Source organism: Heterodontus francisci, chromosome 1, assembly GCF_036365525.1.
Source record: "Heterodontus francisci isolate sHetFra1 chromosome 1, sHetFra1.hap1, whole genome shotgun sequence".
Lineage (NCBI taxonomy): Eukaryota > Metazoa > Chordata > Chondrichthyes > Heterodontiformes > Heterodontidae > Heterodontus > Heterodontus francisci.
Genome location: NC_090371.1, coordinates 3,196,473 through 3,220,137, shown reverse-complemented (window position 1 = coordinate 3,220,137; position 23,665 = coordinate 3,196,473). Strand labels below are relative to the sequence as shown.

Below are 23,665 nucleotides of genomic sequence, written 5' to 3'. Positions count from 1 at the left end.
TGGTCATCCCTGTGGTAATGGTCATCCCTGTGGTAATGGCCATTCCTGTGGTAGTGGTCACCCCGTGGTAGTGGTCACTCTGTGATAATGGTCACTCTGTGGTAATGGTCCCCCCTTGGTAATGGTCACTCTGTGATAATGGTCACTCTGTGATAATGGTCCCCCCTTGGTAATGGTCACTCTGTGGTAATGGTCACTCTGTGGTAATGGTCACTCCGTGGTAATGGTCACTCTGTGGTAATGGTCCCCCTTGGTAATGGTCCCTCTGTCATAATGGTCACTCTGTCATAATGGTCACTCTGTCATAATGGTCACTCTGTCATAATGGTCACTCTGTCATAATGGTCCCCCCTTGGTAATGGTCACTCCGTGGTAATGGTCACTCTGTGGTAATGGTCATCCCTGTGGTAATGGTCACCCCGTGGTAATGGTCACCCCGTGGTAATGGTCATTCCTGTGGTAGTGGTCCCCCCTTGGTAATGGTCATTCCTATGGTAATGGTCACTCTGTGGTAATGGCCATTCCTGTGGTAATGGTCATCCCTGTGGTTATGGTCATCCCTGTGGTTATGGCCATTCCTGTGGTAATGGCCATTCCTGTGGTAATGGTCCCCCCTTGGTATTGGTCCCCCCGTGGTAATGGTCACCCCGTGGTAATGGTCACCCCGTGGTATTGGTCCCCCCGTGGTAATGGTCATCCCTGTGGTAATGGTCACTCTGTGGTAATGGTCCCCCCTTGGTAATGGTCACCCCGTGGTAATGGTCACCCCTGTGGTAATGGTCACTCCTGTGGTAATGGTCATCCCTGTGGTAATGGTCACTCTGTGGTAATGGTCACCCCGTGGTAATGGTCACCCCGTGGTAATGGTCACTCTGTGGTAATGGTCCCCCCTTGGTAATGGTCCCCCCTTGGTAATGGTCACTCTGTGGTAATGGTCACTCTGTGGTAATGGTCACTCTGTGGTAATGGTCACTCTGTGGTAATGGTCACTCTGTGGTAATGGTCCCCCCTTGGTAATGGTCACTCTGTGGTAATGGTCACTCTGTGGTAATGGTCACTCTGTGGTATTGGTCACTCTGTGGTATTGGTCACTCTGTGGTATTGGTCACTCTGTGGTAATAGTCCCCCCTTGGTAATGGTCACTCTGTGATAATGGTCTCCCCCTTGGTAATGGTCTCCCCCTTGGTAATGGTCACTCCGTGGTAATGGTCACTCCGTGGTAATGGTCACTCCGTGGTAATGGTCACTCCGTGGTAATGGTCACCTCGTGGTAATGGTCACTCTGTGGTAATGGTCCCCCCTGTGGTAGTGGTCCCCCCTGTGGTAGTGGTCACCCCGTGGTAATGGTCACCCCGTGGTAATGGTCACCCCGTGGTAATGGTCACCCCGTGGTAATGGTCATTCCTGTGGTAGTGGTCCCCCCTTGGTAATGGTCAACCCGTGGTAATGGTCAACCCCGTGGTAATGGTCATTCCTGTGGTAGTGGTCCCCCCTTGGTAATGGTCAACCCGTGGTAATGGCCACTCTGTGGTAATGGTCATTCCTGTGGTAATGGTCATTCCTGTGGTAATGGTCCCCCCTTGGTAATGGTCATTCCTGTGGTAATGGTCATTCCTGTGGTAATGGTCACTCTGTGGTAATGGTCATTCCTGTGGTAATGGTCATTCCTGTGGTAATGGCCACTCTGTGGTAATGGTCATCCCTGTGGTAATGGTCATCCCTGTGGTAGTGGCCATTCCTGTGGTAGTGGTCATCCCTGTGGTAATGGTCATTCCTGTGGTAATGGTCACTCCGTGGTAATGGTCACTCCGTATTAATGGTCACTCCGTATTAATGGTCACCCCGTGGTAATGGTCACCCCGTGGTAATGGTCACCCCGTGGTAATGGTCCCCCCGTGGTAATGGTCCCCCCGTGGTAATGGTCACTCTGTGGTAATGGTCCCCCCTTGGTAATGGTCACTCCGTGGTAATGGTCCCCCCTGTGGTAATGGTCCCCCCTGTGGTAATGGTCCCCCCTGTGGTAATGGTCCCCCCCTTGGTAATGGTCCCCCCTTGGTAATGGTCCCCCCCTTGGTAATGGTCCCCCCTTGGTAATGGTCACTCTGTGGTAATGGTCACTCTGTGGTAATGGTCACTCTGTGGTAATGGTCCCCCCTGTGGTAATGGTCCCCCCTGTGGTAATGGTCCCCCCTGTGGTAATGGTCCCCCCTGTGGTAATGGTCCCCCCCTTGGTAATGGTCCCCCCTTGGTAATGGTCACTCTGTGGTAATGGTCACTCTGTGGTAATGGTCACTCTGTGGTAATGGTCACTCTGTGGTAATGGTCCCCCCCTTGGTAATGGTCACTCTGTGGTAATGGTCACTCTGTGGTATTGGTCACTCTGTGGTATTGGTCACTCTGTGGTATTGGTCCCCCCTTGGTAATGGTCCCCCCTTGGTAATGGTCACCCCGTGGTAATAGTCACTCTGTGGTAATAGTCACTCTGTGGTAATAGTCACTCTGTGGTAATAGTCCCCCCTTGGTAATGGTCACTCTGTGATAATGGTCACTCTGTGATAATGGTCACTCTGTGATAATGGTCTCCCCCTTGGTAATGGTCTCCCCCTTGGTAATGGTCACTCCGTGGTAATGGTCACTCCGTGGTAATGGTCACTCCGTGGTAATGGTCACCTCGTGGTAATGGTCACTCTGTGGTAATGGTCCCCCCTGTGGTAATGGTCACCCCGTGTTAATGGTCACCCCGTGGTAATGGTCACCCCGTGGTAATGGTCACCCCGTGGTAATGGTCACCCCGTGGTAATGGTCATTCCTGTGGTAGTGGTCCCCCCTGTGGTAATGGTCACCCCGTGTTAATGGTCACCCCGTGGTAATGGTCACCCCGTGGTAATGGTCACCCCGTGGTAATGGTCATTCCTGTGGTAATGGTCATTCCTGTGGTAGTGGTCACTCCGTGGTAATGGTCATCCCTGTGGTAGTGGTCACCCCGTGGTAATGGTCACTCCGTGGTAATGGTCACCTCGTGGTAATGGTCACTCTGTGGTAGTGGTCCCCCCTGTGGTAGTGGTCCCCCCTGTGGTAATGGTCACCCCGTGGTAATGGTCACCCCGTGGTAATGGTCACTCCGTGGTAATGGTCATCCCTGTGGTAGTGGTCACCCCGTGGTAATGGTCACCCCGTGGTAATGGTCACCCCGTGGTAATGGTCACCCCGTGGTAATGGTCACCCCGTGGTAATGGTCATTCCTGTGGTAGTGGTCCCCCCTTGGTAATGGTCAACCCGTGGTAATGGTCAACCCGTGGTAATGGCCACTCTGTGGTAATGGTCATTCCTGTGGTAATGGTCATTCCTGTGGTAGTGGTCCCCCCTTGGTAATGGTCACTCTGTGGTAATGGTCATTCCTGTGGTAATGGCCACTCTGTGGTAATGGTCATCCCTGTGGTAGTGGTCATCCCTGTGGTAGTGGCCATCCCTGTGGTAGTGGTCATCCCTGTGGTAATGGTCATTCCTGTGGTAATGGTCACTCCGTGGTAATGGTCACTCCGTGGTAATGGTCACTCCGTATTAATGGTCACTCCGTATTAATGGTCACTCCGTATTAATGGTCACCCCGTGGTAATGGTCACCCCGTGGTAATGGTCCCCCCGTGGTAATGGTCCCCCCGTGGTAATGGTCCCCCCGTGGTAATGGTCACTCTGTGGTAATGGTCCCCCCTGTGGCAATGGTCACTCCGTGGTATTGGTCCCCCCGTGGTATTGGTCCCCCCGTGGTATTGGTCATCCCGTGGTAATGGTCATCCCGTGGTAATGGTCATCCCGTGGTAATGGTCATCCCGTGGTAATGGTCATCCCGTGGTAATGGTCATCCCGTGGTAATGGTCCCCCCTGTGGTATTGGTCCCCCCTGTGGTAATGGTCCCCCCGTGGTAATGGTCACTCTGTGGTAATGGTCCCCCCGTGGTAATGGTCCCCCCGTGGTAATGGTCATCCCTGTGGTAATGGTCATGACTGTGGTAATGGTCACTCTGTGGTAATGGTCACTCTGTGGTAATGGTCCCCCCTTGGTATTGGTCCCCCCTGTGGTAATGGTCCCCCCTGTGGTAATGGTCCCCCCGTGGTAATGGTCCCCCCGTGGTAATGGTCATCCCTGTGGTAATGGTCACTCTGTGGTAATGGTCACTCTGTGGTAATGGTCCCCCCTTGGTAATGGTCCCCCCGTGGTAATGGTCCCCCCGTGGTAATGGTCCCCCCGTGGTAATGGTCATCCCTGTGGTAATGGTCACCCCGTGGTAATTGTCACCCCGTGGTAATGGTCCCCCCTTGGTAATGGTCCCCCCGTGGTAATGGTCCCCCCGTGGTAATGGTCCCCCCGTGGTAATGGTCCCCCCGTGGTAATGGTGCCCCCTTGGTAATGGTCACTCTGTGGTAATGGTCACTCTGTGGTAATGGTCCCCCCGTGGTAATTGTCCCCCCGTGGTAATGGTCCCCCCTTGGTAATGGTCCCCCCGTGGTAATGGTCCCCCCGTGGTAATGGTCCCCCCGTGGTAATGGTCCCCCCGTGGTAATGGTCCCCCCGTGGTAATGGTCCCCCCGTGGTAATGGTCATCCCTGTGGTAATGGTCACCCCGTGGTAATGGTCACCCCGTGGTAATGGTCCCCCCTTGGTAATGGTCCCCCCTTGGTAATGGTGCCCCCTTGGTAATGGTCACTCTGTGGTAATGGTCACTCTGTGGTAATGGTCACTCTGTGGTTGTGGTCCCCCCTTGGTAATGGTCACTCTGTGGTAATGGTCATTCCTGTGGTAATGGTCATTCCTGTGGTAATGGTCATTCCTGTGGTAATGGCCACTCTGTGGTAATGGTCATCCCTGTGGTAATGGCCATTCCTGTGGTAGTGGTCACCCCGTGGTAATGGTCACTCTGTGGTAATGGTCATTCCTGTGGTAGTGGTCATCCCTGTGGTAGTGGTTACCCCGTGGTAGTGGTCACCCCTGTGGCCTCCCCAGCTCATTCCACTGATTGTTTTTTTCACAAACTTGGAGCTGATGCTGAGGCTGGATTTGGCCATTTGGCCCATCCCCCTGTGACATCACATTATTCACCACTGCAACTCAATCTTTTTCATTCCGAAGACCTGCCCATTTTCCCCAAGTTCCTAACACCCTATTCAGTCCGTTAACACCTTATCTGTACGAATGCTTTGTCTTTCAACACACCATTAACATATTGTTTGCCTTTGCTCCGTGACCTCTTGGTCAGCTATGTGGCCTGGTCCAATCTGCACCTTCTCCTTTGTTATCTCTTTCCCCACCCCCACCTCACTTGCTTATAATCTGTGACTTTTCTAATATTTGTCAGTTCCGAAGAAGGGTCACTGACCCGAAACGTTAACTCTGCTTCTCTTTCCACAGATGCTGCCAGACCTGCTGAGTGGTTCCAGCATTTCTTGTTTTTATTTTAGATTTCCAGCATCCGCAGTATTTCGCTTTTATATTATTGTTCAAACACCAGTCCTGATTCAGACTGTTAACAATCTCACACAGCTTCTGGAGGTTAGATCAGAAAACCATGGCTTTTCCAGACATAAAGCATGGATCAGTACTTGGAGTTACGATGTTGTGGCCATTACGGAGACGTGGATATCACAGGGGCAGGAATGGATGTTGGATGTTCCGGGGTTTAGATGTTTCAAAAGGAATAGGGAGGGAGGTAAAAGAGGTGGGGGAGTGGCATTGCTAATCAGGGATAGTATCACAGCTGCAGAAAGGGAGGTCGTCGAGGAGGGTTTGTCTACTGAGTCATTATGGGTGGAAGTCAGAAACAGGAAAGGAGCAGTCACTTTATTGGGAGTTTTCTATAGACCCCCCCAATAGCAACAGAGACAAGGGGGAACAGATTGGGAGGCAGATTTTGGAAAGGTGCAGAAGTAACAGGGTTGTTGTCATGGGTGACTTCAACTTCCCTAATATTGATTGGAACCTCCTTAGTGCAAATAGTTTGGATGGAGCAGTTTTTGTCAGGTGTGTCCAGGAAGGTTTCCTGACTCAATATGTAGATAGGCCGACTAGAGGGGAGACGATGTTGGACTTGGTGCTTGGCAACGAACCAGGCCAGGTGGCAGATCTCTCGGTGGGAGAGCATTTCGGTGATAGTGATCACAACTCCCTGACCTTTACTGTAGTCATGGAGAGGGACAGGAGCAGACGGGATGGGAAAATATTTAATTGGGGGAGGGGGAATTACAATGCTATTAGGCAGGAACTGGGGAGCATAAACTGGGAACAGATGTTCTCAGGGAAATGCACGACAGAAATGTGGAGGTTGTTTAGGGAGCACTTGCTGCGACTGCTGGATAGGTTTGTCCCGATGAGGCAAGGAAGGGATGGTAGGGTGAAGGAACCTTGGATGACAAGAGATGTGGAACAGCTAGTCAAGAGGAAGAAGGAAGCTTACTTAAGGTTGAGGAAGCAAGGATCAGACAGGGCTCTAGAGGGTTACAAGGTAGCCAGGAAGGAACTGAAGAATGGACTTAGGAGAGCTAGAAGGGGACATGAAAAAGTCTTGGCGGGTCGGATTAAGGAAAATCCCAAGGCGTTCTACACTTATGTGAGGAACAAGAGGATGGCCAGAGTGAGGGTAGGGCCGATCAGGGATAGTGGAGGGAACTTGTGCCTGGAGTCGGAGGAGGTAGGGGAGGTCCTAAATGAATACTTTGCTTCAGTATTCACTAGTGAGAGGGACCTGGTTGTTTGTGAGGACAGCGTGGAACAGGCTGATATGCTCGAACAGGTTGATGTTAAGAGGGAGGATGTGCTGGAAATTTTGAATGATATGAGGACAGATAAGTCCCTGGGGCCAGACGGGATATACCCAAGGATATTACGGGAAGTGAGGGAAGAGATTGCTGCGCCTTTGACGATGATCTTTGCGTCTTCACTGTCCACTGGAGTAGTACCGGATGGTTGGAGGGTGGCAAATGTTATTCCCTTGTTCAAGAAAGGGAATAGGGATAACCCTGGGAATTATAGACCAGTCAGTCTTACGTCGGTAGTGGGCAAATTATTGGAGAGGATTCTGAGAGACAGGATTTATGATTAGAGACAGTCAGCATGTCTTTGTGAGGGGCAGGTCATGCCTCACAAGCCTTATTGAATTCTTTGAAGCTGTAACAAAACACATTGATGAAGGAAGAGCAGTGGATGTGGTGTATATGGATTTTAGCAAGGCGTTTGATAAGGTTCCCCATGGTAGGCTCATTCAGAAAGTAAGGAGGCATGGGATACAGGGAAAGTTGGCTGTCTGGATACGGAATTGGCTGGCCCATAGAAGACAGAGGGTGGTAGTAGATGGAAAGTATTCAGCATGGAGCTCGGTGACCAGTGGTGTTCCACAAGGATCTGTTCTGGGACCTCTGCTCTTTGTGATTTTTATAAATGACTTGGATGAGGAAGTGGAAGGCTGGGTTAGCAAGTTTGCCGATGACGCAAAGGTTGCTGGAGTTGTGGATAGTGTGGAAGGCTGTTATAGGTTGCAACGGGACATTGACAGGATGCAGAGCTGGGCTGAGAAGTGGCAGATGGAGTTCAACCTGGAAAAATGTGAAGTGATTCATTTTGGAAGCTCGAATTTGAATGCAGAATACAGGCTTAAAGACAGGATTCTTGGTAGTGTGGAGGAACAGAGGGATCTTGGGGTCCATGTCCATAGATCGCTCAAAGTTGCCACCCAAGTTGATAGGGTTGTTAAGAAGTCGTATGGGGTGTTGGCTTTCATTAACAGGGGGATTGAGTTTAAGAGCCGCGAGGTTATGCTGCAGCTCTATAAAGCCCTGGTTCGACCACACTTGGAATATTGTGTTCAGTTCTGGTCACCTCATTATAGGAAGGATGTGGAAGCTTTAGAGAGGGTGCAGAGGACATTTACCAGGATGCTGCCTGGACTGGAGGGCATGTCCTACGAAGAAAGGTTGAGGGAGCTAAGGCTTTTCTCATTGGAGCGAAGAAGGATGAGAGGTGACTTGATAGAGGGGTACAAGATGATGAGAGGCATAGATAGAGTGGATAGCCAGAGACTTTTTCCCAGGGTGGAAAGGGCTATCACCAGGGGGCATAATTTTAAGGTGATTGGAGGAAGGTTTCGGGGAGATGTCAGAGGTAGGTTCTTTACACAGAGAGTGGTGGGTGCGTGGAATGCGCTGCCAGCGGTGGTAGTAGAAGCAGATACATTAGGGGCATTTAAGCGACTCTTGGATAGGTACATGGATGATAGTAGAATGAAGGGTAGGTAGTTAGTTTGATCTTAGAGTAGGTTAAAGGTTCGGCACAACATCAACTTCCATTGATATAGCATCTTTCATGTCATAAAATGTCCCAAGCTTCTTCACAAGAACGATTAGCAAACAAAATTAGTCTTGGAGCCAATTAAGCAGGTATTAGAGGGTGAAGGATGTGGCCTTTAAATAGGAACTTGAAGAAGATAAAGGACAGTGCAAATGCAGAGATGTTTCGGGAGGGAGTTCCTGGCAGCCAACGATTGGTAGAGAGTAGAGGATGCATGAGGCCAGAATGGTTAAGCACAGATATGTCAGCTGTGTGTCGGGCTGGAAGAGTTTACCGGGATATGGAGAATTTTAAAATCAAGGTGCTGCTTGACCGGGAGCCAGTTCAGTTCAGGGAACAGGACTCGGTGTGAGTTAACACACAGACAGCAGAGTTTTAGATCACCTCAGGTTTACGCAAGTAGAATGTAGGAGAGCAGCCAGGAGTGTGTTGAAATAGTCGTCCAGAGGTGAATGAGGGTTTGAGTAACAGACGGGCTTAGACAGGGTGATCAGGTGATGTTACTGAGATGCAAAGAGGAAATCTGAGTGTTGGAGAGGATTTGTCATGTCAGGGTCAGAGTGCAAACTACATTACAAACAGTCTGGGTTAACCTGGGACCGGTCGGCAGGGAGAGGGACGGAGGCGGTCGGTAGGGAGGGGGACGGATGCGGTCGGTAGGGAGAGGGATGGAGGCGGTCGGTAGGGAGGGGGACGGATGCGGTCGGTAGGGAGTGGGACGGAGGCGGTCGGTAGGGAGAGGGACGGAGGCGGTCGGTAGGGAGGGGGACGGATGCGGTCGGTAGGGAGGGGGACGGAGGCGGTCGGTAGGGAGGGGGACGGATGCGGTCGGTAGGGAGAGGGACGGAGGCGGTCGGTAGGGAGAGGGACGGAGGCGGTCGGTAGGGAGAGGGACGGAGGCGGTCGGTAGGGAGAGGGATGGAGGCTGTCGGTAGGGAGAGGGACGGAGGCGGTCGGTAGGGAGAGGGATGGAGGCTGTCGGTAGGGAGAGGGACGGAGGCGGTCGGTAGGGAGAGGGATGGAGGCTGTCGGTAGGGAGAGGGACGGAGGCGGTCGGTAGGGAGAGGGATGGAGGCTGTCGGTAGGGAGAGGGACGGAGGCGGTCGGTAGGGAGTGGGATGGAGGCGGTCGGTAGGGAGGGGGACGGATGCGGTCGGTAGGGAGGGGGACGGATGCGGTCGGTAGGGAGGGGGACGGAGGCGGTCGGTAGGGAGGGGGACGGATGCGGTCGGTAGGGAGAGGGATGGAGGCTGTCGGTAGGGAGAGGGACGGAGGCGGTCGGTAGGGAGAGGGACGGAGGCGGTCGGTAGGGAGAGGGACGGAGGCGGTCGGTAGGGAGAGGGATGGAGGCTGTCGGTAGGGAGAGGGACGGAGGCGGTCGGTAGGGAGAGGGATGGAGGCTGTCGGTAGGGAGAGGGACGGAGGCGGTCGGTAGGGAGAGGGATGGAGGCTGTCGGTAGGGAGAGGGACGGAGGCGGTCGGTAGGGAGAGGGATGGAGGCTGTCGGTAGGGAGAGGGACGGAGGCGGTCGGTAGGGAGTGGGATGGAGGCGGTCGGTAGGGAGGGGGACGGATGCGGTCGGTAGGGAGGGGGACGGATGCGGTCGGTAGGGAGGGGGACGGAGGCGGTCGGTAGGGAGAGGGACGGAGGCGGTCGGTAGGGAGAGGGACGGAGGCGGTCGGTAGGGAGAGGGATGGAGGCTGTCGGTAGGGAGAGGGACGGAGGCAGTCGGTAGGGAGAGGGATGGAGGCTGTCGGTAGGGAACAGAGTTTGTGGCTGTCTTAGTACTGGAGGAGACAGGAGTGCCCTCAGTCATCTCTCATTACCTCACTCTGTCCCTCATCCATTCCCTCCTCTCAGTCATCCCTCCCTCATCACCTCCGTCCCTCATCAACTCCCTCTTCAGTCATCCCTCATTCCCTCACTCCCTCCCTCATCCACTCCTCATCTGTCATTCCTTCCTCCCTCACCCCCCCCTCCCTCATCCACTCCTCACTCCTTTTCCTCACTCTCTCTTTCTCCCCATTACAGTGTAATTCACATTCTCACACATTCTCTTGTTCTTCTTCAATCTCTCTTTCCTTTATCCTATCTGCACGATGCCCTCCATCTCACCTCCCTCCATCTCACCTCGCCCACAAGCAGCTCCTCCATCTGAAAGTTGGGTTTACGGAGGTTCTGTTTTCGAATTGCCTCAGTTCTGTAAAAAGAAAGTATCTTCACAAATCAAGCAGAGGTTGGGGAGACCCTCAACCCCTCACCACAAACACCCTCGACCCCTCGCCGCAAACACCCTCACGGGTGGCGTAAACCAGGCGGTGTGACGCTCCATCTATTCCCTCATTACCTGTCCACCTTGGCCCTTTTCCCCCGGAAATCCTTCCACTGTTTGCACAGTGCTTCCCTGTGTTTGTAGCAGCAGAACAGGCTGATGAAAATGGCTGGAATCAGCAGGAGGAAGGTGAAGAGGAGTGCAATCAGCAGGGCTTGCTGGTCTGTGGGGAGGAGAGGAGAGGAATGAGTCCATGCAGAAACAGAGAGCAGAATTATCTTCTCCCCCAGGCCTTGGGTTCCATGGCGGGTGGCGCTGAAAATGCCTCCGGGAGACGGCCCGATCCGGCCCGATATTACTGGCGGTGGCGAGGCCTCATAGAGACAACCCCCCCACCCCAGACTCAGCAATCGGAAGAACATTTACATATTTAAATAAATTAAAATTAATGAATTAATGAAGCTTACATCACTGCCTGAGTTCCCGCTCCAATATTCGGCTCGATGGCCGGCACTCCCACACCTTAGTATCACTGTCCTGGGAAATGAGGCACCATACTGGTGGGGGAGGAGGAGGTACGTTAATCAGCACTGGGGGGAGGGGGAACGAGGTCAAATAAACGTAATGGGTGTAGGGGATACTGGGAAAGGTTTGAGTGTAAAGTTTATGCACTTTGGGGTGAGGGGGATGTCAGGTGATCAAGATAAGTGTTCGGTGGGGGAAGAGGTCAAGCAACAGCCTGAAATAGTCACACTCACTGAATCATACATTACAGACAATGTCCAAGACACTGCCATCACCATCCCCGGGTACGTCCTGTCCCACCGGCAGGACAGACACAGCAGAAACAAACAGTCAGAAACAGGGGAATTTATTGTGGGGAATAAAGAAATGGCTGACCAACTAAATGCATACTTTGGTTCTGTCTTCACAAAGGAGGACACAAATATCATACCAGAAATGTTGGGGAACACAGGGCTTAGTGAGAGAGAGGAACAGAAGGAGATCAGTATTCGTAGAGAAATGGTGTTGGGGAAATTGATTGGATTGAAGGCCGATAAATCCCCAGGGCCTGATGGTATGCATCCCAGAGTACTTAAGGAAGTGGCCCTAGAAATAGTGGATGTATTGGTGGTCATCTGGACTCTACAGATTGGAGGGTGGCTATTGTAACCCCACTATTTAAAAGGGAGGTAGAGAGAAAGCAGGGAATTATAGACCAGTCAGCCTGACATCGGTAGTGGGGAAAATTCTAGAGTCCATTATCAAAGATTTATTAGCAGAGCACTTGGAGAACAGTGGTAGAATCGGGCAGAGTCAGCATGGATTTACGAAAGGGAAATCATGTTTGTCAAATCTACTAGAATTCTTCGAGGATGTAACTAGTAGAGTTGATGAGGGAGAGCCAGTGGATGTGGTTTATTTGGACTTTCAGAAGGCTTTGGACAAAGTCCCACATAAGAGATTAGCGTGTAAAATTAAAGCACATGGGATTGGGGGTAGTGTATTGCGATGGATAGAAAATTGGTTGGCAGACAGGAAACAAAGAGTAGGGATAAATGGGTCTTTTTCTGAATGGCAGGCAGTGACTAGTGGGGTACCGCAGGGATCAGTGCTAGGACCCCAGCTATTCACAATATACATTAATGATTTAGATGAGGGAATTAAATGTAATATCTCCAAATTTGCAGATGACACAAAACTGGGTGGGAGGGTGAGTTGTGAGGAGGATGCAGAGAGGCTTCAGGGTGATTTGGACAAGTTGAGTGAGTGGGCTAATGCATGGCAGATGCAGTATAATGTGGATAAATGTGAGGTTATCCACTTTGGTAGCAAAAACAGGAAGGCAGATTATTATCTGAATGGCTATAAACTGAGAGAGGGGAATATGCAGCGAGACCTGGGTGTTCTCGTACACCAGTCGCTGAAGGTAAGCATGCAGGTGCAACAGGCGGTAAAAAAGGCAAATGGTATGTTGGCCTTCATAGCGAGAGGATTCGAGTACAGGAGCAGAGATGTCTTGCTGCAGTTATACAGGGCATTGGTGAGGAATATTGTGTGCAGTTTTGGTCTCCTTATCTGAGGAAGGATGTTCTTGCTATAGAGGGAGTGCAGCGAAGGTTTACCAGACTGATTCCTGGGATGGTGGGACTGACGTATGAGGAGAGATTGAGTCGGTTAGGATTATATTCACTGGAGTTCAGAAGAGTGAGGGAGAATCTCATAGAAACCTATAAAATTCTAACAGGACTTGACAGGGTAGATGCAGGAAGGATGTTCCCGATGGTGGGGGAGTCCAGAATCAGGGGTCATAGTCTAAGGATACGGGGTAAACCTTTCAGGACTGAGATGAGGAGAAATTTCTTCACCCAGAGAGTGGTGAGCCTGTGGAATTCGCTACCACAGAAAGCAGTTGAGGCCAAAACATTGTATGTTTTCAAGAAGGAGTTAGATATAGCTCTTGGGTCTAAAGGGATCAAAGGATATGGGGGGAAAGCGGGAACAGGTTACTGAGTTGGATGATCAGCCATGATCATAATGAATGGCGGAGCAGGCTCAAAGGGCCGAATGGCCTACTCCTGCTCCTAGTTTCTATGTTTCTATGAGGTGGCAGCACAGTGGTATACAGTTGGGAGGGAGTTACCCTGGGAGTCCTCAACATTGACTCCGGACCCCATGACGTCTCACGGCATCAGGTCAAACATGGACAATGAAACCTCCTACTGATTACCACCTACTGCCCTCCCTCAGCTGATGACTCAGTACTCCTCCATGTTGAACACCACTTGGAGGAAGCACTGAGGATGGCAAGGGCACAGAATGTACTCTGGGTGGAGGACTTCAATGCCCATCACCAAGAGTGGCTCAGTAGCACCACTACTGACCGAGCTGGCCGAGCCCTAAAGGACATAGCTGCTAGACTGGGTCTGCGACAGGTGGTGAGGGAACCAACAAGAGGGAAAAACATACTTGACCTCATCCTCACCAATCTGCCTGCCGCAGATGCATCTGTCCATGACAGTATTGGTAGGAGTGACCACCGCACAGTCCTTGTGGAGACGAAGTCCTGCCTTCACATTGAGGATACCCTCCATTGTGTTGTGTGGCACTATCACCGGGCTAAATGGGATAGATTTTGAACAGATCTAGCAATGCAAAACTGAGCATCCATGAGGCGCTGTGGGCCATCAGCAGCAGCAGAATTGTACTCTCGCACAATCTGTAACCTCATGGCCCGGCATATCCCCAACTCCACCATTACCATCAAGCAAGGAGACCAACCCTGGTTCAATGAAGAGTGCAGGAGGGCATGTCAGGAGCAGCACCAGGCATACCTCAAAATGAGGTGTCAGCCTGGTGAAGGTACAACCCAGGACTACTTGCATGCCAAACTGCGTAAGTAGCATGTGATAGACAAAGCTAAGCGATCCCATAACCAACGGATCAGATCTAAGCTCTGCAGTCCTGCCACATCCAGCCGTGAATGGTGGTGGACAATTAAACAACTAACTGGAGAAGGTGGTTCCACAAATATCCCCATCCTCAATGATGGGGGAACCCAGCACATCAGTGTGAAAGATAAGGCTGAAGCATTTGCAACAATCTTCAGCCAGAAGTGCCGAGTTGATGATCCATCTCGGCCTCAAAGAACAAAGAACAGTACAGCACAGGAACAGGCCATTCGGCCCTCCAAGCCTGTGCCGATCTTGATGCCTGCCTAAACTAACACCTTCTGCACTTCCGGGGACCGTATCCCTCTATTCCCTTCCTATTCATGTATTTGTCAAGATGCCTCTTAAACGTCTCTATGGTACCTGCTTCCACCACCTCCCCCGTCAGCAAGTTCCAGGCACTCACCACCCTCTGTGTAAAGAACTTGTCTCGCACACCCCCTCCAAACTTTGCCCCTCTCACCTTAAACCTATGTCCCCGAGTAACTGACTCTTCCACCCTGGGAAAAAGCTTCTGACTATCCACTCTGTCCATGCCGCTCATAACTTTGTAAACCTCTATCATGTCGCCCCTCCACCTCCGTCATTCCAGTGAAAACAATCCGAGTTTATCCAACCTCTCCTCATAACTAATGCCCTCCAGACCAGGCAACATCCTGGTAAACCTCTTCTGTACCCTCTCCAAAGCCTCCACGTCCTTCTGGTAGTGTGGCGACCAAAATTGCAGGCAATATTCTAAGTGTGGCCTAACTAAAGTTTAGTTTAGTTTAGTTTAGAGATACAGCACTGTAACAGGCCCTTCGGCCCACCGAGTCTGTGCCGACCATCAACCACCCAATTATACTAATCCTACACTTATCCCATATTCCTACCACATCCCCACCTGTCCCTATATTTCCTGACCACCTACCGATACTAGGGGCAATTTATAATGGCCAATTTACCTATGAACCTGCAAGTCTTTGGCATGTGGGAGGAAACCGGAGCACCCGGAGGAAACCCACGCAGACACAGGGAGAACTTGCAAACTCCACACAGGCAGTACCCAGAATTGAACCCGGGTCGCTGGAGCTGTGAAGCTGCGGTGCTAACCACTGCGCCACTATGCTGCCCCGTTCTGTACAGCTGCAGCATGACTTGCCAATTTTTATACTCTATGCCCCGACCGATGAAGGCAAGCATGCCGTATGCCTTCTTGACTACCTTATCCACCTGCGTTGCCACTTTCAGTGACCTGTAGACCTGTACGCCCAGATCTCTTTGCCTGTCAATACTCCTAAGGGTTCTGCCATTTACTGTATACTTCCCACCTGCATTAGATCTTCCAAAATGCATTACCTCACATTTGTCCAGATTAAACTCCATCTGCCATTTCTCTGCCCAAGTCTCCAACCGATCTATATCCTGCTGTATCCTCTGACAATCCTCATCACTATCCGCAACTCCACCAACCTTTGTGTCGTCCGCAAACTTACTAATCAGACCAGCTACATTTTCCTCCAAATCATTTATATATACTACAAACAGCAAAGGTCCCAGCACTGATCCCTGCGGAACACCACTAGTCACATCCCTCCATTCAGAAAAACACCCATCCACTGTTACCCTCTGTCTTCTGTGACAGAGCCAGTTCTGTATCCATCTTGCCAGCTCACCTCTGATCCCGTGTGACTTCACCTTTTGTACCAGTCTGCCATGAGGGACCTTGTCAAAGGCTTTACTGAAGTCCATATAGATAACATCCACTGCCCTTCCTTCATCAATCATCTTCGTCACTTCCTCAAAAAACTCAATCAAATTAGTAAGACACGACCTCCCCTTCACATAACCATGCTGCCTCTCGCTAATAAGTTTGTTTGTTTCCAAATGGGAGTAAATCCTGTCCTGAAGAATCCTCTCTAATAATTTCCCTACCACTGACGTAAGGCTCACCGGCCTATAATTTCCTGGATTCTCCTTGCTACCCTTCTGAAACCAAGGGACAACATTGGCTATTCTCCAGTCCTCTGGGACCTCACCTGTAGCCAATGAGGATGCAAAGATTTCTGTCAAGGTCCCAGCAATTTCTTCCCTTCCCTCCCTCAGTATTCTGGGATAGATCCCATCAGGCCCTGGGGACTTATCTACCTTAATGTTTTGCAAAACACCTCCTTCTGAAGTGCCCAGCATCACAGACGCCAGACTTCAGCTAATTTGATTCAGTCCGCCTGATATCAAGAAACGACTGAAGGCACTGGATACGCTATGGGTCCTGACAATATTCTGGCAATAGTACTGAAGGCCTGTGCTCCAGAACTTGCCGCGCCCCTAGCCAAGCTGTTCCAGTACAGCTACAACACTGGCATCTACCCTGCAATGTGGAAAATTGCCCAGGTATGTCTGGTGCACAAAAAACAGGACAAGTCCAACCCAGCCAATTACCGCCCCATCAGCCTACTCTCAATCATCAGTAAAGTGATGGAAGGTGTCATCAACAGTGCCATCAAGCGGCACTTGCTTAGCAATAATCTGCTCAGTGACGCTCAGTTTGGGTTCAGCCAGGGCCACTCAGCTCCTGACCTCATTACAGCCTTAGTTGATTGATGAGGGAAGGGCTGTAGATGTCATATACATGGACTTCAGTAAGGCGTTTGATAAGGTTCCCCATGGCAGGCTGATGGAGAAAGTGAAGGCGCATGGGGTCCAAGGTGTACTAGCTAGATGGATAAAGAACTGGCTGGGCAACAGGAGACAGACAGTAGCAGTAGAAGGGAGTTTCTCAAAATGGAGACGTGTGACCAGTGGTGTTCCACAGGGATCCGTGCTGGGACCACTGTTGTTTGTGATATACATTAATGATTTGGAGGAAAGTATAGGTGGACTGATTAGCAAGTTTGCAGACGACACTAAGATTGGTGGAGTAGCAGATAGTGAAGGGGACTGTCAGAGAATACAGCAGAATATAGATAGATTGGAGAGTTGGGCAGAGAAATGGCAGATGGAGTTCAATCAGGGCAAATGCGAGGTGATGCATTTTGGAAGATCCAATTCAAGAGTGAACTATACAGTAAATGGAAAAGTCCTGGGGAAAATTGATGTCCAGAGAGATTTGGGTGTTCAGGTCAACTGTTCCCTGAAGGTGGCAACGCAGGTCAATAGAGTGGTCAAGAAGGCATACGGCATGCATTCCTTCATCGGACGGGGTATTGAGTACAAGAGTTGGCAGGTCATGTTACAGTTGTATAGGACTTTGGTTCGGCCACATTTGGAATACTGCGTACAGTTATGGTCGCCACATTACCAAAAGGATGTGGATGCTTTGGAGAGGGTGCAGAGGAGGTTCACCAGGATGTTGCCTGGTATGGAGGGCGCTAGCTATGAAGAGAGGTTGAGTAGATTAGGATTATTTTCATTAGAAAGACGGAGGTTGAGGGGGGACCTGATTGAGGTGTACAAAATCATGAGAGGCATAGACAGGCTGGATAGCAAGAGGCTTTTTCCCAGAGTGGGGGATTCAATTACTAGAGGACACGAGTTCAAAGTGAAAGGGGAAAAGTTTAGGGGGGATATGCGTGGAAAGTTCTTTACGCAGAGGGTGGTGGGTGCCTGGAACGCGTTGCCAGCGGAGGTGGTAGACGCGGGCATGATGGCGTCTTTTAAGATGTATCTAGACAGATACATGAATGGGCAGGAAGAAAAGAGATACAGACCCTTAGAAAATAGCGACATGTTTAGATAGAGGATCTGGAACGGCGCAGGCTTGGAGGGCTCTTTGCTCTTTGCTGGTTCAAACATGGACAAAAGAGCTGAACTCCAGAGGTGAGGTGAGACTGACTGCCCTTGACATCAAGGCAGCATTTGATCGAGTATGGTATCAAGGAGCTCTAGCAAAACTGGAGTCAGTGGGAATCAGGGGGAAGACCCTCCGCTAGTGATACCTAGCGCAAAGGAAGATGGTTGTGGTTGTTGGAGGTCAATCATCTGAGCTCCAGGACATCACTGCAGGAGTTCCTCAGGGTAGTGTCTGAGGCCCAACCATCTTCAGCTGCTTTATCAATGACCTTCAGTCATAAGTGGGGATGTTCGCTGATGATTGCACAATGTTCAGCACCATTCGCGACTCCTCAGATACTGAAGCAGTCCGTGTCGAAATGCAGCAAGACCTGGACAATATCCAGGCTTGGGCTGATAAGTGGCAAGTAACATTCGGACCACACAAGTGCCAGGCAATGACCATCTCCAACAAGACAAAATCTAACCATCTCCCCTTGACATTCAATGGCATTACCATCGCTGAATCCCCCACTATCAACATCCCAGGGGCTACCATTGATCAGAAACTGAACTGGAGTAGCCATATAAATACCGTGGCTACAAGAGTAGGTCAGAGGCTAGGAATCCTGAGGCGAGTAACTCACCTCCTGACTCCTCAAAGCCTGTCCACCATCTACAAGGCACAAGTCAGGAGTGTGATGGAATACTCTCCACTTGCCTGGATGGGTGCAGCTCCAACAACACTCAAGAAGCTCGACACCATCCAGAACAAAGCAGCCCGCTTGATTGGCACCCCATCTACAAACATTCACTCCCTCCACCACCGACGCACAGTGGCAGCAGTGTGTACCATCTACAAGATGCACTGCAGCAATGCACCAAGGCTCCTTAGACAGCACCTTCCAAACCCGCGACCTCCACCAACTAGAAGGACAAGAGCAGCAAATACATGGGACCACCACCACCTGCAAGTTCCCCTCCAAGTCACACACCATCCTGACTTGGAACTATATCGCCGTTCCTTCACTGTCGCTCGGTCAAAATCCTGGAACTCCCAGCACTGTGGGTCTACCTACCCCAAATGGACTGCAGCGGTTCAAGAAGGCAGCTCACCACCACCTTCTCAAGGGCAATTAGAGATGGGCAATAAATGCAGGCCTGGCCTGATAGAGAGAGTAGGAAGAGGACGGGGGTGCGATAGAGAGAGAGTGGGGAGAGGACGGGGGGCGATAGAGAGAGAGTGGGGAGAGGACGGGGGGAGCGATAGAGAGAGAGTGGGGAGAGGACGGGGGGGGCGAGAGAGAGAGAGTGGGGAGAGGACGGGGGGTGATAGAGAGAGAGTGGGGAGAGGACGGGGGGCGATAGAGAGAGAGTGGGGAGAGGACGGGGGGCGATAGAGAGAGAGTGGGGAGAGGACGGGGGGGGCGAGAGAGAGAGAGTGGGGAGAGGACGGGGGGGGCGAGAGAGAGAGAGTGGGGAGAGGACGGGGGGGCAATAGAGAGAGAGTGGGGAGAGGACGGGGGGCGATAGAGAGAGAGTGGGGAGAGGACGGGGGGCGATAGAGAGAGAGTGGGGAGAGGACGAGGGGGCGATAGAGAGAGCGGGGAGAGGATGGGGGGCGATAGAGAGAGAGTGGGGAGAGGACGGGGGGGGTGTTAGAGAGAGCGGGGAGAGGATGGGGGGGCGATAGAGAGAGTGGGGAGACGATGGGAGCTGATAGAGAGAGTGGGGAGAGGACGGGGGCGATAGAGAGAGTGGGGAGAGGATGGGGGGGCGATAGAGAGAGAGTGGGGAGAGGACGGGGGGGGGGGGGGGGTGTTAGAGAGAGCGGGGAGAGGATGGGGGGGCGATAGAGAGAGTGGGGAGAGGATGGGAGCTGATAGAGAGAGTGGGGAGAGGACGGGGGCGATAGAGAGAGTGGGGAGACGACGGGGGGGGGGCGATAGAGACAGCGGGGAGAGGACGGGGGGCGATAGAGTGGGGAGAGGACGGGGGGGGCGATAGAGAGAGAGTGGGGAGAGGACGGGGGGGCGATAGAGAGAGAGTGGGGAGAGGACTGGGGGCGGTAGAGAGAGTGGGGAGAGGATGGCGTGGCGATAGAGAGAGAGTGGGGAGAGGACGGGGGGGCGATAGACAGAGTGGGGAGAGGACGGGGCTGATAGAGAGAGAGTGGGGAGAGGACGGGGGGCGATAGAGAGAGTGGGGAGAGGACGGGGGGGCGATAGAGAGAGAGTGGGGAGAGGACGGGGGGCGATAGAGAGAGTGGGGAGAGGACGGGGGGGCGATAGAGAGAGAGTGGGGAGAGGACGGGGGGGGCGATAGAGAGAGAGTGGGGAGAGGACGGGGGGGGCGATAGAGAGAGCGGGGAGAGGACGGGGGGGGGCGATAGAGAGAGCGGGGAGAGGACGGGGGGCGATAGAGAGAGTGGGGAGAGGCCGGGGGGGGGCGATAGAGAGAGAGTGGGGAGACGACGGGGGCGCGATAGAGAGAGCGGGGAGAGGACGGGGGGGGCGATAGAGAGAGAGTGGGGAGAGGACGGGGGGCGATAGAGAGAGTGGGGAGAGGACGGGGGGGCGATAGAGAGACTGGGGAGAGGACGGGGGGGCGATAGAGTGGGGAGACGACGGGGGGGCGATAGAGAGAGTGGGGAGAGGACGGGGGGGGGCGATAGAGAGAGTGGGGAGAGGATGGGGGGGCGATAGAGAGAGCGGGGAGAGGACGGGGGGGCGATAGAGAGAGCGGGGAGAGGACGGGGGGGGCGATAGAGAGAGTGGGGAGAGGACGGGGGGGGCGATAGAGAGAGAGTGGGGAGACGACGGGGGGGGCGATAGAGAGAGTGGGGAGAGGACGGGGGGCGATAGAGAGACTGGGGAGAGGACAGGGGGGGGCGATAGAGAGAGAGTGGGGAGACGACGGGGGGCGATAGAGAGAGTGGGGAGACGACGGGGGGCGATAGAGAGAGCGGGGAGAGGACGGGGGGGCGATAGAGAGAGTGGGGAGAGGACGGGGGGGGGCGATAGAGAGAGCGGGGAGTGGACGGGGGGGCGATAGAGAGAGTGGGGAGAGGACGGGGGGCGATAGAGAGACTGGGGAGAGGACGGGGGGGGCGATAGAGAGACTGGGGAGAGGACGGGGGGGGGATAGAGAGACTGGGGAGAGGACGGGGGGGGGGATAGAGAGAGAGTGGGGAGACGACGGGGGGGCGATAGAGAGACTGGGGAGAGGACAGGGGGGGGGATAGAGAGAGAGTGGGGAGACGACGGGGGGCGATAGAGAGACTGGGGAGAGGACAGGGGGGGGATAGAGAGAGAGTGGGGAGACGACGGGGGGGCGATAGAGAGAGCGGGGAGAGGACGGGGGGGGGGCGATGGAGAGGACGGGGGGGGGCGATAGAGAGCGCGGGGAGAGGATGGGGGGGGCGATAGAGAGCGCGGGGAGAGGATGGTGGGGGCGATAGAGAGAGCGGGGAGAGGATGGGGGGGGCGATAGAGAGAGCGGGGAGAGGATGGGGGGGCGATAGAGAGAGCGGGGAGAGGACGGGGGGGGCGATAGAGGGAGAGTGGGGAGAGGACGGGGGGCGATAGAGAGAGAGTGGGGAGAGGACGGGGGGGCGATAGAGAGAGAGTGGGGAGAGGACGGGGGGGCGATAGAGAGAGAGTGGGGAGAGGACGGGGCTGATAGTGAGAGTGGGGAGAGGACGGGGCTGATAGTGAGCGTGGGGAGAGGACGGGGCTGATAGTGAGAGTGGGGAGAGGATGGGGGGGGCGATAGAGAGAGCGGGAGAGGACGGGACTGATAGAGAGCGTGGGGAGAGGACGGGGCTGATAGTGAGAGTGGGGAGAGGATGGGGGGGCGATAGAGAGAGCGGGGAGAGGACGAGGGGGCGATAGAGAGAGCGGGGAGAGGACGAGGGGGCGATAGAGAGAGTGGGGAGAGGACGGGGGAGGGCGATAGAGAGCCTGGGGAGAGGACGGGGCTGATAGAGAGAGTGGGGAGAGAATGGGGGGGCAATAGAGAGAGCGGGGAGAGGATGGGGGGGGGCGATAGAGAGAGAGTGGGGAGAGGACGGGGGGGGGCGATAGAGAGAGAGTGGGGAGAGGATGGGGGGGCGATAGAGAGAGTGGGGAGAGGACGGGGGGCGATAGAGAGAGTGGGGAGAGGACGGGGGGCGATAGAGAGAGTGGGGAGAGGACGGGGCTGATAGAGAGAGTGGGGAGAGCATGGGGCTGATAGAGAGAGTGGGGGGAGGATGGGGGGGCGATAGAGAGAGAGTGGGGAGAGGACGGGGGGCGATAGAGAGAGTGGGGAGAGGACGGGGCTGATAGAGAGAGTGGGGAGAGGATGGGGCTGATAGAGAGAGTGGGGGGAGGATGGGGGGGCGATAGAGAGAGAGTGGGGAGAGGACGGGGGCGATAGAGAGAGTGGGGAGAGGACGGGACTAATAGGGAGAGTGGGGAGAGCATGGGGCTGATAGAGAGCGTGGGGAGAGGACGGGGGGCGATAGAGAGAGTGTGGAGAGGATGGTGGGGCGAAAGAGAGAGCGGGAGAGGACGGGGGGGGGCGATAGCGAGAGCGGGGAGAGGACGGGGGGGCGATAGAGAGAGTGGGGAGAGGACGGGGGGGGCGATAGGGAGAGCGGGGAGAGGACGGGGCTGATAGAGAGAGTGGGGAGAGGATGGGGGGGCGATAGAGAGAGAGTGGGGAGAGGACGGGGGGGCCATAGAGAGAGAGTGGGGAGAGGACGGGGGGGCGATAGAGAGAGCGGGGAGAGGACGGGAGGGCCATAGAGAGAGAGTGGGGAGAGGACGGGGGGGCGATAGAGAGAGCGGGGAGAGGACGGGAGCTGATAGAGAGAGCGGGGAGAGGATGGGGGGGTGATAGAGAGAGCGGGGAGAGGACGGGGCGGCGATAGAGAGAGTGGGGAGAGGACGGGGGGGGTGATAGAGAGAGCGGGGAGAGGACGGGGGGGCGATAGAGAGAGTGGGGAGAGGACGGGGGAGCGATAGAGAGAGTGGGGAAAGGATGGGGGGGCGATAGAGAGAGCGGGGAGAGGACGGGGGTGGCGTTAGAGAGAGAGTGGAGAGAGGATGGGGGGGCGTTAGAGAGAGCAGGGAGAGGACGGTGGGGGCGATAGAGAGAGAGCGGGGAGAGGACGGGGGGGCGAGAGAGAGAGCGGGAGAGGACAGGGGGGCGATAGAGAGAGAGAGAGTGGGGAGAGGACGGGGCTGATAGAGAGCGTGGGGAGAGGACGGGGCTGATAGTGAGAGCGGGGAGAGGACGGGGGGGGGCGATAGAGAGAGAGTGGGGAGAGGACGGGGGGGGGCGATAGAGAGAGAGTGGGGAGAGGACGGGGGGGCGATAGAGAGCGCGGGGCGAGGACGGGGGGGGCGATAGAGAGAGAGTGGGGAGAGGACGGGGGGGGGCGATAGAGAGAGAGTGGGGAGAGGACGGGGGGGCGATAGAGAGAGTGGGGAGAGGATAACTGCTGTGGGAATTTTGCAAGAGGTCTCAGCTATTCTGTCTCCCTGGGCTGTATGTGAACCTGTATTACAGGACTGCCGTTTCAGGTACCTGTTCATTGATTAAGTGTGTGAAAGTGACTCTTACTGTCTCTGTGCACGGGTCCACTGTCGATGCTGCCTCCTAGTCCAGGTTTATCGCAATGGGGAGGCGCCCAGTGAGAATCACAATGGCAGTTCCTGTTACTGTTACAAACCTGTTAATAGAGCAAATATGAAGGTCTCAAATCTGAGTTCAACCCTGAACCCCATCACTTGACCCTGAACCCCAACATAGAATCATAAAAATAACCAGCACAGGAGGAGGCCATTCGGCCCATCGTGTCCATGTTGGCA

At 53.8% G+C, this 23,665-nt stretch overlaps 1 protein-coding gene across 1 annotated transcript in view; it reads right to left on the bottom strand.

Moving 5' to 3' along the window:
* LOC137373719 (disintegrin and metalloproteinase domain-containing protein 19-like) overlaps positions 1–23,665 on the bottom strand; it is a 259,745-nt gene that overhangs the window by 19,703 nt on the left and 216,377 nt on the right. Inside the window, exons 16-18 of the mRNA XM_068038956.1 lie at positions 23,418–23,526; positions 10,681–10,828; positions 10,449–10,533 (exon numbers count right to left, since the gene is read on the bottom strand). Of these exons, the coding sequence (XP_067895057.1) occupies positions 10,449–10,533; positions 10,681–10,828; positions 23,418–23,526 (342 nt within the window). The remainder of the gene's footprint in view (positions 1–10,448; positions 10,534–10,680; positions 10,829–23,417; positions 23,527–23,665) is intronic.